General features: G+C 37.4%; 1 protein-coding gene across 2 annotated transcripts in view; it reads right to left on the bottom strand.

The window, feature by feature from the left end:
- Window positions 1-13,020, bottom strand: part of ARHGAP18 (Rho GTPase activating protein 18) — a 129,381-nt gene that overhangs the window by 54,653 nt on the left and 61,708 nt on the right. For both annotated transcript variants that reach the window (XM_066248040.1, XM_066248038.1), the window contains exons 2-4: window positions 6,336-6,529; window positions 3,612-3,847; window positions 45-108 (exon numbers count right to left, since the gene is read on the bottom strand). In XM_066248040.1, the coding sequence (XP_066104137.1) occupies window positions 45-108; window positions 3,612-3,847; window positions 6,336-6,529 (494 nt within the window). The remainder of the gene's footprint in view (window positions 1-44; window positions 109-3,611; window positions 3,848-6,335; window positions 6,530-13,020) is intronic.

The raw sequence follows: 13,020 nt of genomic DNA on the forward strand, positions 1-13,020 counted from the left end.
TATACTAATAAATGGGAAAATACAAGAGAACAGGTCCAACATACCATCTTTTCCTTGGTATTTGTTTTCATTTGTTCTGACTGACTGTGATTCAGTGCCATCTGGAGCCTAAAGATAGAAAATGGGCCATTTAGTCATCTCCCACTCACAACCAGAAAATGATATAGTAAATAATTCCATTACCAACCTTTAGAATATAGGAACTCTATTCAGAATTATAGCAATCACGAGGGAGAAAAATGGTAGCATGCTCATAATCAGCAAATATTTGATTACCCACAACTTGTAAGACATAATACTAAGCACTATGGGGAATATGAAAAATGTCAAGAGTGTCCCTGCTATCAAGGATGCCACCACTTAGTTGAGGGGAAAAGACAAACATATCAAAAAGCTAGCAATATCCCTTGAATAGATGAGTAGATAAACAAAGCAGTCTAGCTACACGATAAGATATTATTCAGCCATAAAAAGAAATTAAGTACTGATACGTGCTATATTATGGAAGAACCTTGAAATCATTATGTTGAGCAAAAGGAACCAGTCACAAAGGCCACCTATTTTGTGACTCTATTTCTATGAAATAATCAGAAAAAGCAAACCATAGAGTCAAAACACAGATGAGTGACTGCCTGGGGCCAAAGACGGGAATAGGAGGAGTAACTGCTAATGGGCGCAGGCTTTCTCTCAGGAATAAAGAAAACGTACTAAATTCAATTGTGGTGATGGTTGCAAATATGTGAATATACTAAAAAGCACTGAATTACAGACTCTAAATGGGTGAACTGGGTAGTATGTCAGTTATATTTCAATAAGGCCATTATAAAACAAAATTACAAGGTGACATGTAGGTAATAAAATAGAAATCTTAAACTTAAAAAAAAAACTACTGATAAATGTGAAATAAATTAAAACAAAATCACCAAACAGGTATTAGGAGCACAGACATGCAAAGGGACTCCTTTTTCCAAGGGCTTGGAGCAGTGACATCTGAGGAATGTGGCACTCCAAGGGTCTGTGGACACAGTGAAGCATGCCGACTCCCCTCGTCAGGATGTGTGGCTGGGCAGTATGTCCTCCTTTCCAAGTCAGGCTTCAGAGGGAACTCAGTAACCAGGAAGGGGGGGGGGGGGTCTAGATCAATCACACACAGATGTCTAACTGAATGAATTCTTTTAAAGTAATCATTCGATTGAATTTTCATCTCTACACAAAAGAGGGTGGCCTCTGTAGCCATCTTCACCATACACTGCCCCTCCAGCTGGGAGCCAAGAGGGGATGGGATCCTCCCTCTCTGCAGCCTAGGAGTCTAGAAACGTAATGGGTCAGGTACATAGAGACCACTACTGCATGACTTAGAGACTGGTATGGTAACTACCAAATTGCAGATGTGGTCCTGGGGTCATGGCACTACCTCAGTCCCATTCAGGGCTGGGCAATACCACCCTCACCGCTCCACCCACAAGCCCACAGAAAGTTAGCCTTCCATGGCACGGTGACCCACTGAGCAAGTCTCAGCTTACAGATGAACACATATTTTAGAGCATGCGGTCAGAATTGTTTTCCTGAGCAATTGAAGATGACAGTGCAGATGGTACTCATTTCTGTATTATATTTCCTAGTGTCAGCAATGGCTTCACGAGGAAGCATTTACAGAGGAAGAGCTGAGAATGCACTTGTCTGAGAACAGAAGAACTACAGGCGAAGATGGCTAGCCATGTTTGTTAGAAGGATGGAGGATACGGTTCTAATGGGTGGCAGCATTTCAATGGAAGTTAACATTATTTTCACTTACTTGTGCTAGTTCACTTTTCATGACTCCATCAGATGATACAATCCACCAGTTACCTTGACCTCAAACCATGTAGTTTAGGCACTGGCTGCAAAATCCTGCTTCTAGCACAGAGTAGCAACATCTTCTTGGAAAACTGGCATGAATCCCACCGAATATATTTTCCTTAGGTTGAGTCCTGTGACCCCTCTCCCTTCCCACTTCCCCTTACCTCCTTTATTGGGAAAGAAATGTCAAAATACTACATTTCCTTGCCATTTATTTTTCTACAGCTGGAAACCTGGTCCAGCCCTTCAATTCCCGTGGATGTCCCAAAAACCCACTCGGTGGTAAACAAGTGCTTCATGGCCACACAGCAACAAGAGACCTGCCTGGAACGATCCAGTGACCCCAAAACTGTAAAATAGCCTGGATTTGATCCAGAACTGACCATGCAAATAGAGCAGAAATCTGCAGCTATAAAAGATTTCTTAGAATAAAATGTCTACAAAAGCAGAAAACCTCTGTACATGAGAGAAAGATACCTGAAATGTAATAAACCTTCTCATTTTCTCATTTCTTTAAAGAATCATGAAATTTTCGTTACTTTTTATTGATAGTGTAAATAGAGTCTCATGTTCAGATTACTTAATATCAGAATCACATATGGGAACCAAATATAGCAGGATGCCTAGTGGTTAAAAGCACATACTAGAGTCAAACAAATTTGGGTTAACTATCTATGGGACATTGAGCTCGTTACTTTAAGACTATGAGCCTCAGCCATGGAATGAAAATGGTAATACCTCACTCAAAAGACAGCTGTAAGGATGAAATGAGATCAGGCAAGGAAAAGTAGTTAGCACAGTAACACTGGTGGCAGCAATTACTATTGCTATTATTATCATCACAATCATTGTTCAAGATTCCTTTTGTTTGCACTTATTTCAACCATCTCACTGGGTTTTCTAGGCCAGAGCTATTCAGTGTCATCTGAGAACAGGACCGAATATAAATCAACTTTAATCCTAAGAACCCCAATTAGTTAAGCACTCTCCCTGCCCCTACTCTCTCTCTTTTTCCTTTTGGTAGTAAGACTTCCCTGATGGTTGGATGTTACATACACTTGGTGAAAGCTCCTTATGTCCTCGTGGATTAGTAACACATAGTCCCCCAAGGGGCTGATTGGAGTAGCACTGTGCCAGGCAATACAGGTCTCTTACTTTTCCATGTCTTCCCTGACATCTTTTCATTCATAAGTCCCATAGCTTCAACCAGACTCCAATAACTTCCACTAATGGATTAATCATCTTGACAAATATTGAATCAAGTCTTCTAGATGCTGGGCACTGTGCTCAGTGCTTAACACAAAAGGGAAGTTATTTTGTGTTCCAGGGTTCTTGCTTTGTAATTCAGCTACAGTCAGCTCCCTCACAACTCACTTCCAATCACCCTCAGATGAGTCTAGGAAAAAGCAAACATTCCTACAAGAGTAACCAGATAAGGAAGAATCCCTCACCTCCTACTTTCCTGTAAGTACGATTGGTGGTCACGTTGTCTGGGGTGGGCGGGGGTGTGGGGCCACTCCTGATGCCCCAAGGACACCTGATAGAGAATTATTACCACACTGAATTGTAACTTGTTGAAATTTCTGCCCCATCAGCATTTACTTCCAGAAGGACAGGGATCAAGTCCCTCTTGAGCCCCGCCAGCAGAGAGCCTTAGTGTCTGGCATATAATAATATGCTCGTTATGTTTTTCACAATTTCAATGAACTGGATCAGTCTAAGCAATTATTCCTTTTCTTTAACATCTAAAAAAAAAAGAAGAGAAACCCTACTTTTTCTTTTGCGTCTGTCTGTTGAACAAATATATCTCTGACGTCAGGAATGTGGTGCTGCTTGTTTTTTTTCCTTAAGGTCTGGGAGACGGTCTCTACCCGCTTCTGAACTGCCGCCGCCTGGGTTCGGGTTAATGTTGCGAGAAACACCATGCTTTCTTGGGGGTCTCCAGCAGACTCTCCGAAGAGATTAGACAATCCGGCCTCCTTAAGCCACTCTTCTTCCAATTCACCCTCTGAGACAGTAAAGAAAAAAACGTTATTTCAGATGACAAAATATGAGAACTTGGACTTTTTTTTAAGCTTTGAAGAAACTCTTACTGAAACTCATCTATTGCAACCAATCCGCAGTGCTAAGAACCATTATCTGAAACTTGGACAATTGCCACCAACTCCAGCTACAAAGATATCAAATTTAAGATCCATTTCATAGATACTCAATTAAAAAATTTAAATGATTTCACATGTATGTAATTAACCTCTATAACTTCTCTGCGGATTAACTATGGGAAGATAATACTGTTCCCTTTCCAGAAGCGAGCATTGAAAATTTAACTTATTTCCATCAAGTTCTAGAATGAAGTCAATGCTGGGGATATCCATTAAAGCCCTGTGTCCTGGCTTCAGTGCAGCTCTACCGCCGATTCAACACTAATTATTAGAAAAGTTTGTTTTCTCTCTTCACTGCTGCTGACCAGGAAGTGTGACAAAGAAGTAAAAAGCATCTGAACATTAGGAACTAATCAATTTCAATTTAATTTTTTAATTCCCTTAGCCCATGAGATTCATGGTTTTTACATATTTTTTAAAAGTACACCATCTTAAAAAAAACAGTTTATTATAGGCAACAAATTACATAACTAGATCAATTTGAAATAGTGAAAGCAGGATATAAACAGCCAAGCAAATATTGTAGTTACAGGAAAACAGAAAGCTAACTAGAACAGATTTACACCAAGCACCAAGTTTATAAAGGAAATCAAAAGACCAACTGTTTGGGACACAAAAGACCTGCATCCACACCCCAGTTCTGCACGTTGACATCCCCATCACTTGAGACAAGTCAGTCTCAAGCTGACTTTATTTTCTCATCTGTAACCTACAGCATAGCTGTCTGGGCTGCCTTCTAACCAAAAGTGAGAATGTTATATGGGACAAGCTTTGCAGGGCTCTATTAGAGCTTGTATCACGTGATCTAGTACTGACTGGTTTTGCCTGTCTATCCTTCTACACGATATACATTCCTTGAGGGTAGAAATCAAGTATTAATAACCTTGGCTTCAAGAAATATAATGTGGTGCCAGACATTCTGCACGCCACACAACAAAAACTGACATAAAGTCAGCCATTATTATTAATGCTGTTTAGGTAGAACTCAGCAAGGTATATAAAACCAAATTTCCAGGAAAAAAGCTGATATTGACTGACAGGGACAGTGAACAATATTACAATATTGAATCAATTGTTTCATTAAAAAAGAAAGGTAAAACTCAATTTAAAGTCAAAGAAAAAGCACAGACATGTAAAAACATTCCTAATTCTTCTTGCTAATCACATAATGAACAACAATCTATGAATTTCTTTTAATATTGGAAAATTATGAAATAGCTAATGACAGATGGCTACGTATCAGGCTTGAATGTTATTTCCATTTTTTTTTCATTTCTTACTTTTTTTTGGCATTTATATCAACTTATATAACAAAGACATATTTATAAACTTATAGATGGCTCAAGACATAGAAAGAAAACTATATAATAGATGCCAAAATTGGACATAAAATTTGATGATTGCTTGATTTTAGGAGATTAAAACAGTATGAAATTTAAGGGGGAAAAGGAGAGTTTGACATGTTTCTTCTAGAAAAGCAAGTGTAGCAGTGGAGACTGTGGGAAATACGGCTGGAAAGACACTTGAGGGAAATTATGGACCAAAATACAAGAAAGAAGCAAACAGAGGCTAAAAAAAAAATTACTGTCCAAATTTATACTCTTAAATTAGCTGGCTAAACTTGGGACACTGCATCCTATCTGGGGTATATACTTTGAAAGATAAGACGACAAGACTGGGATCGGTCTGCAAACCAGCCACAAGGAACAGTTCATGTGATATTTTTTTTTCCTTCTAGAAATAAGCTGGTGGGCAACAAAATAACTATCTTCAAACATTTCAAAGACTCACGTAAAAATAGAATAGACTTGTTCTGCCCTTCCAAAAAGCAACACTACAGCATATGAGTCAAAGGGAGAATAGCAGATTTTAATATATAAATAAAATATAGAACGTCTAAGCAACTCAAGCTAACTAACCAATGGAAAAACAGCGTCACTACAAAGTAGTAAGCTTTCCACCAGCATCTACCCTCACTAGAAGCCACGTCACCATTGGGCTAGGAGGCTATCACAGAAGGAATTCAAAAATTCAAAGGAAAGTTAGATAATATCAAGGATCAAGTCTAATGTTAAAATGTTATGATACAGCAAGCTTAGCCAACAGGACTACAGCCATATAAGCCTACAGGAATCTACTCATGCCACTTGTATTTGGCAGCTGCATCTATAAATCTGCCACAAACAGTAATTTTCAAGTTGAAAGACAACCTGCTTTATGTTTTTGAGTTGCCCTATCTTTAATTTTTATTGTTGTTCCACTCTTCCTTTCCACGTATTCATCTCCCATAAATACATATACAAACTAAAACAGTTTTATTTAGTTAGTTATTACCATCAGGCTCTTTGACAACCACCAATTCTTGATCTTGTCTGTTTTCACTTGATTTCTTGATATTTTCCAGTTCAATAAAATAGTCCTCCATAGACAGTTCATCCACAGAATCCTGGGAACTTGATCGATCAAATGGAGGCTTCTCCTTAGCCTTGGTGATTTCTTGGTTCATAGCATACTGGCCACATTTGTGACTATATATTCAAAAGAAAACATGGTTCATTTTAGTACAAGCAAACATAGTATAATTTCAAAAATTTATTTTTTTTTATTTTTTATTTTTATTTTTTTGCATTTTTCTGAAGCTGGAAACAGGGAGAGACAGTCTGACAGACTCCCGCATGCGCCTGACCGGGATCCACCCGGCACGCTCACCAGGGGGCGACGCTCTGCCCACCAGGGGGCGATGCTCTGCCCATCCTGGGCGTCGCCATGTTGCGACCAGAGCCACTCTAGCGCCTGAGGCAGAGGCCATAGAGCCATCCCCAGCGCCCGGGCCATTTTTGCTCCAATGGAGCCTTGGCTGCGGGAGGGGAAGAGAGAGACAGAGAGGAAAGCGCGGCAGAGGGGTGGAGAAGCAAATGGGCGCTTCTCCTGTGTGCCCTGGCCGGGAATCGAACCCGGGTCCTCCGCACGCTAGGCCGACGCTCTACCGCTGAGCCAACCGGCCAGGGCCAAAAATTTATTTTTGAGTTGAAAAATTGGAAACTCCTTAAATTCTCTTTAATAAAATTAGAGATATATACTTTGAAACTCTTTTCTTTGAGATGCTATTAATTATAATATGCTTGTAGAACAAACAGTTCTATTAAAAATAAAACAAACAGTTTTTTTACCCCAAAAAAGTACAGTGAAGAACAAATAGCAATATAGGAAATCGTTTCTCCATTTCCATTTCACTTAAATAACTTTAACTTCTTTAAAGCTCAGCCTTTGTTCTTAGAAAACAAGTTAAATCTTGATTAGAGACTATTAGCTAATCAAATTAAGATAGAAAATTTATACATTTCTTATTTATCATTTATCTAAACTCAGCCAACCTGTATATAGCAAATATCTGTAATCAATAAATTAGGTACCTTTTGAATTTCCATTTTATTTTTGGAACCAAAACACAAGTAGAAAGATGACATATTAAGTTCATTGTGATAATTTACTATAAAAAGCAACTTTTAATTTTTACTGATAAATGTACCCATTATGTACATGTATTTTTAAAAGTGGTAAAACTTCATTGACTGGAAAAATTTATTTATTGGTGATTCTGAATAAATATCTAGGATTACCTCTTAAACATTTATCTCAAATATTACCAATGAAGAAAAGGATAAATTGAAAAAATAAAGGTATTTTTATGACTTCAATTTAAATATATTTTTTCTTCATATATCACATGTCACCTTCTACTAAAATTGAAGGACTTAATAATAAAAACCCATATATAATAGACATATTAAATTCTTATTTCATATTGTTTATATTGAGAAAAAGGAATAAAGTTTAATTACTTAAAAGAAAAATCAGTTATAGTGTTTTCTTTTTATAGTCAATAATTTTTTAAAAATATAATTTGAATGGGGATAATATTCAGTAAACTAGTATTTGTTATTCTAATTTTGTATTCCTCTTTTATCTCCCAAGAAGATGATAGGAAGTAATACTTTGCTAGATTGATTTTACTTACTGTACATAAGAAAATAAAAACAAAGGCAATAAAAGAAAATTCTTTAATAGCGTGTGAACATTTTCACATTTAATCTGGCATTCCCTGTAATTATTTGAAATAGTTAGATTTAATACTACATAAAGGAGAGGGTCACTAAACTCTACTCAAAGCTACACAGTAGTTAAATTTTAACAGTTTCTTAGAAAAAAGTAGAAAAACTTAATTGTTGCAAATAAATGCAATATAACTGACTACTTAACCATAATATAATAATAGGCTCATTTTCCTCCTTTAAAGATGGTTCTCCTCTACCTTGATTATGCACTTTATTAATGCTGGTTGCATTAATGTGTGAAGAATGGCTATAGTCTCTACACAGAAGCAATAGTGGGGTGGTGATGGATGAGTGTTAGGATGAGGGCCAGTAGGAGGAAGTCTAGGCATGTTTGTGTGAATCTCTTTCCTCCCATCTCCATTGTGCATTGTTTGCCTTGCACATCCCTTAATTTAAGGGGCGTTTCCTTCCTCCCTGCCCGAACTGTCCTGTTTACATCCCCGCACTACAGCCTGGTCTCCTCTAACCCCAGTGGCCTTGATGAACTCACTGTTCTCATTTGAGAGTTTACACTCTTGCTTTTTAGATTAAAATGTGAATGAGTAGGTTCTCTCTTTAAAACAAATTTCTCTCCCTTTTTTAAAAAAAATTTCTGTGATGAGTAGCTCAATTTCTCAATCGGTCATAATCCTTAATTCTGCCCTACCGGGGTAGCTGAAGGTAATTTACAGAATGTCGGCCAAATTCATTTGGGGTTTATTTCATGCCAAATATATAAAGGCCTTGTCCTTGCTTTTAATCTCACTGTAATGTAAAACTGTCTACCTTATTCCAATCCTCTACAACCCTTAGCCCATGGGACACCACAGTAAGTACTGTGGAATGTGTAAAGCATAATGACTAATACCAAATAATTTGGTTTATCTGTTCACAGGAAAGAGGTGCAGTTGAACTTAAAGCACATTAAGTCTTTCACTCCTGAAAGAATGTGTTTATTCTGGCAAGAAGCTTCCAGTAAATTTCCATTAAGATAGCATGTGCAGGAAAATGCAAGGGCATTGAGCAACTGCATTGTTACATTAATATACCTTCTATATCAAACGCTGCCTTGGGAACACACACAGAACAAAAATCTAATCGCTTAGTGGTGATGAATCCTCTCAATATTTGGACTTGAATAAGATTCAAAAGCTAACAGGTTTCCTGTGATACCCTGAAGAAGATACTGAGTCATGGAAAGATGATTTATTTTATTTTATTTTGGGGGGTCATTGGTAAATGTTACAAGAAAACATTTTATTGTATTTTTTAGAAACATTTTAAAATTAAATTTAGAGAGAGAGAGGAAGGGAGAGAGGGAGAGAGAGAGAGACATGTCAATGTTGTTCCACCCATTTATGCATTCTTTGGTTGATTTCTGTATGTGCCCTGACCGGGGATTGAACCTGCAACCTTGGTTCACTGGGACTACGCTCTAAGCAACTGAGCTATTCAGCCAGCACAAAACCTTTTTTTTTTTTTTAAGTATTAGAAGATAGGGAACGAGGAGGAGGCAACCATTCAGTGACAGACTACCCTCCTTAGTCCGCATGCCATGTATTTTATATTTTCCCTAAAAATGTAACTCAACATTCTTTCATTACATTTTACATCAATAAACATGTCATGTTGCTTCTTCTCAGAATATAATTTACTTTTGACCTCCAGACAAGCAATAGCAAAAAGTCTGGCCCTTCTTAAAACTGTCCTGGTAAGAGGCCAGTTAACTAGTTTCCTCTCCTCTGTTTAGAAGTATGTTATATGATACCATGTTCATTCTGCAAATTGGGTTCAAAAACATAAAGCAACATCTGCTACACATAATGAAGTGCAGGGCAGAACTATTTTATATTTCCAAAAGATCCAAGCCAACACATGGTGCTGAAATTGAAGAAACACAGTCTGTACCACAGGCAGCTACCAATTCCAATTCCCCTACCTAACTTACTGGCAAATGACCTTCCTACACTCCTTCTTCTTCACGCTCCCTCCAGAGTCCTATGTGCTAATCATCCTGTGGTCACTCTTCAAACATTCTCTCATTTCTCATCTTTCACTACTATAATGACAAACCTAGAGACACTATCCTCTAAAAGGATATTTCCCCCTATTTTTCTGTTATTTTTCACCTGATCAGGGAATTGCAAATGAACTAATATTATTCAAGGTATTAGTAATGCCTGTTATTTATTTTGTCATGGAGAATATCAAGCTGGTCTGACACATTTGCTCTTCATAGGGAAGTGGAGGCTGCCATGCATTTTACTTTGCTCAGCTAGAAGAGAACAAGCTAATTGATGAGGCATCCATCTCAGGATGGATGCAGTTAGTGAAATAACTTGGAAATATGGAACTGAGAGTCATGAGTACCAACTGGTTCCAGCTCTATTACTTAATTCTCTCTATGATTTTGGAAAATCTCTTAACATCTCTAATCCTAATCTTTCCTATCTATAAAATAGGAAGAGTACCAATCTCCTTGACTGCTTTGTTTGTTATCAAGTGAGAATTCCTCCTGAAGTGCCTCTTTGGCAATCATGAAGAGAGCACTCAAGTGAGTATCATTGTTAACATCTGCGTGACTGCAAATTACATATAACTGCCCTCCTATAGCTTAGGAAGGTCACCTTAGCCCTCTTCTGAGGTTGAGAGAGTTATTTATCCTCTAGGACAGCCGTTCTTAAACCTTTTGGTGTCAGGACTTCTTTATAAAAGAAGGGTTTTTTTTACTTAAAAAAACCTAAGGCTATAACCATAAAATCAACATTTACATTTGTAGTTGTTTCATAATATTCTAAAATGTGGATGAACTACATGTCATTTAACAAAGTCCTTATTTTTAGGGCACCCTTTTCTTTTACATTGTTTATATTTATATATGTCTTAAAATAAATACTCTTATACATACAAAAAATTTAGAGTACCCTCAAAGAGCTTTGGCTTATATAGGTTATATCTATTGATATGTATACTATTATATATTAAAATAGAAAAACATTAAATATAATGATAATAAATATATTGCTCACAAAAACTAGGGGATATTTCAAAATGAACATGAGCGATAAAAAAAAGAAGCATTTGATTTTTTTTTATTAAAGAAGAACATCAGAAAAGCAACCAACAAGTCAAAGAAAGTTGTTTGATTATCCAAATGAGATGCAAAACCAACTTTTATTTCATTGGTGAAAATGAACTATACAAAAGGCTGAAAGTACTGGAGTATCTGCATGTTCTCTGAACCCCTAATTTTTGTGAGCAGTAAATAACTTTTCTTGAAAAAAAAACATATTTTTTCCATACAAAAAAAATAGATATAGTGAGATGAGTAACATTGTTTCACATTTTTGAATCTATCTTTAATGTCTGGTTTAATGGAAGACATCTGGGTTCTCACATCTGCTTCTGCATTCAATCCTTTGCGATATTGCATGTTGGGTAGCCTCTGGAAAACTCCACTATATTCTCATGAGAGAATGAGAGTGAAAAGGGCCAATAACGCCTTGGTGTTAATATAAAAAATAGTCTCTTTATCCTAGACCCCCTCAAAGGGTCTTGAGACCCCCAGGTGTTCTTCGACCACATTTTGGAAACCGCTACTCTAAGATTTCTCAAAAATAACACCTAATGGTTCTCAAAAAATACTTTTTACTTCTTTAGGCAACACTCCAGAAAGCCTTACTGAAAGAAACAGACATGCTTTCCTAGTGACTCTTGACCTATTTCTTTGTTTATTTTAGTTTAGTTTTACAGCCTTTCATCAAAACTGGGACTTGTTCCAATTGTATATCCATATTTAATTTTTATCACAATGACAAAGAATAAAAACGTCATATAAAAACCCAGCCTTGTCAGCATCTTTTATCATTTGCTTTAATCCACCAGTACACGAGGAGGAAGTTCTCTATAAGCTTCCCCTTTGGCCAGTGTATCTGAAGATGTGTATTTTCCTTAATGTTGGCCAGTGTATCTGAAGATGTGTATTTTCCTTAATGTTGGCCAGTGTATCTGAAGATGTGTATTTTCCATAATGCTTCTTTGTCACCCATACCTCCTTCAACAACCATCTCTAGGCAGACTTGTTTGGAATTAGGTCATTTCTCAGAACTACCTGGTCAAATCTCTAGTTTTTGAATGTCCCTACCCTACTCAAAGGCAGATTTAATGGCGCGTGCACCAGGTGCGCCCTGGGCCCCAACTTCTGAAGGGCCCTGCAAAACCCCAACTTTACACTTTTTTCTAATGACAAGGGGCCTAACAATTTCTTCTGCACCCAGGGCCTCAACCGACTTCAGTCGGCCTCTGAGCATACCCTATCAGGAGTACTGTTGCTACTCTCCAGCCTGCCTCCTGGTTCTGCCTCTCTCAGAGGCATTTCTGTGGCCCAAAGTCTGCTTTCTTGAAGTCCTTTGATGCTAGGACTTGGTTTTGTTTGTTTGCTTTTCTTACAAGGTCTTTTTTTTTTTTTAAGAGATGAATTTTCTTTCATTCTCCTTATCCTACATTTATTTCCAATTCAGGGAAAGCAGTGACTGGGTTGGGAAATGAAGACTGAAAAATGAGGTTTATTCATGCTTTGCTTTGTTCTGCTTTTAATGTGGGGGGAAAAAAGTTCTTACTTAGCTCATGATTTATCATCAACCATAATGACCAAGTACCTTTTAGATAAAAACAGATTTATTGACACGTACACTAAAATGATACTGGACCTTAGAAAGACAAACCTATCTCATTATTTTGTAGGTGAGATACTGAGCCCCAGGGTTAAGTATTCCTCAAAGTCACCCAGCAAAGTGATGGTAGAGCCAAGATTTGTGTCCACATTTCTTCTTCAGTGTTCACTTTGTTATATCAAATAGACTAGAAAGGGTAGAATTTACTTTTTTGTATCAGATGCTCCAATCAGTCTGGTCTGTATTTCACAC

Source organism: Saccopteryx bilineata, chromosome 12 (assembly GCF_036850765.1).
Source record: "Saccopteryx bilineata isolate mSacBil1 chromosome 12, mSacBil1_pri_phased_curated, whole genome shotgun sequence".
Lineage (NCBI taxonomy): Eukaryota > Metazoa > Chordata > Mammalia > Chiroptera > Emballonuridae > Saccopteryx > Saccopteryx bilineata.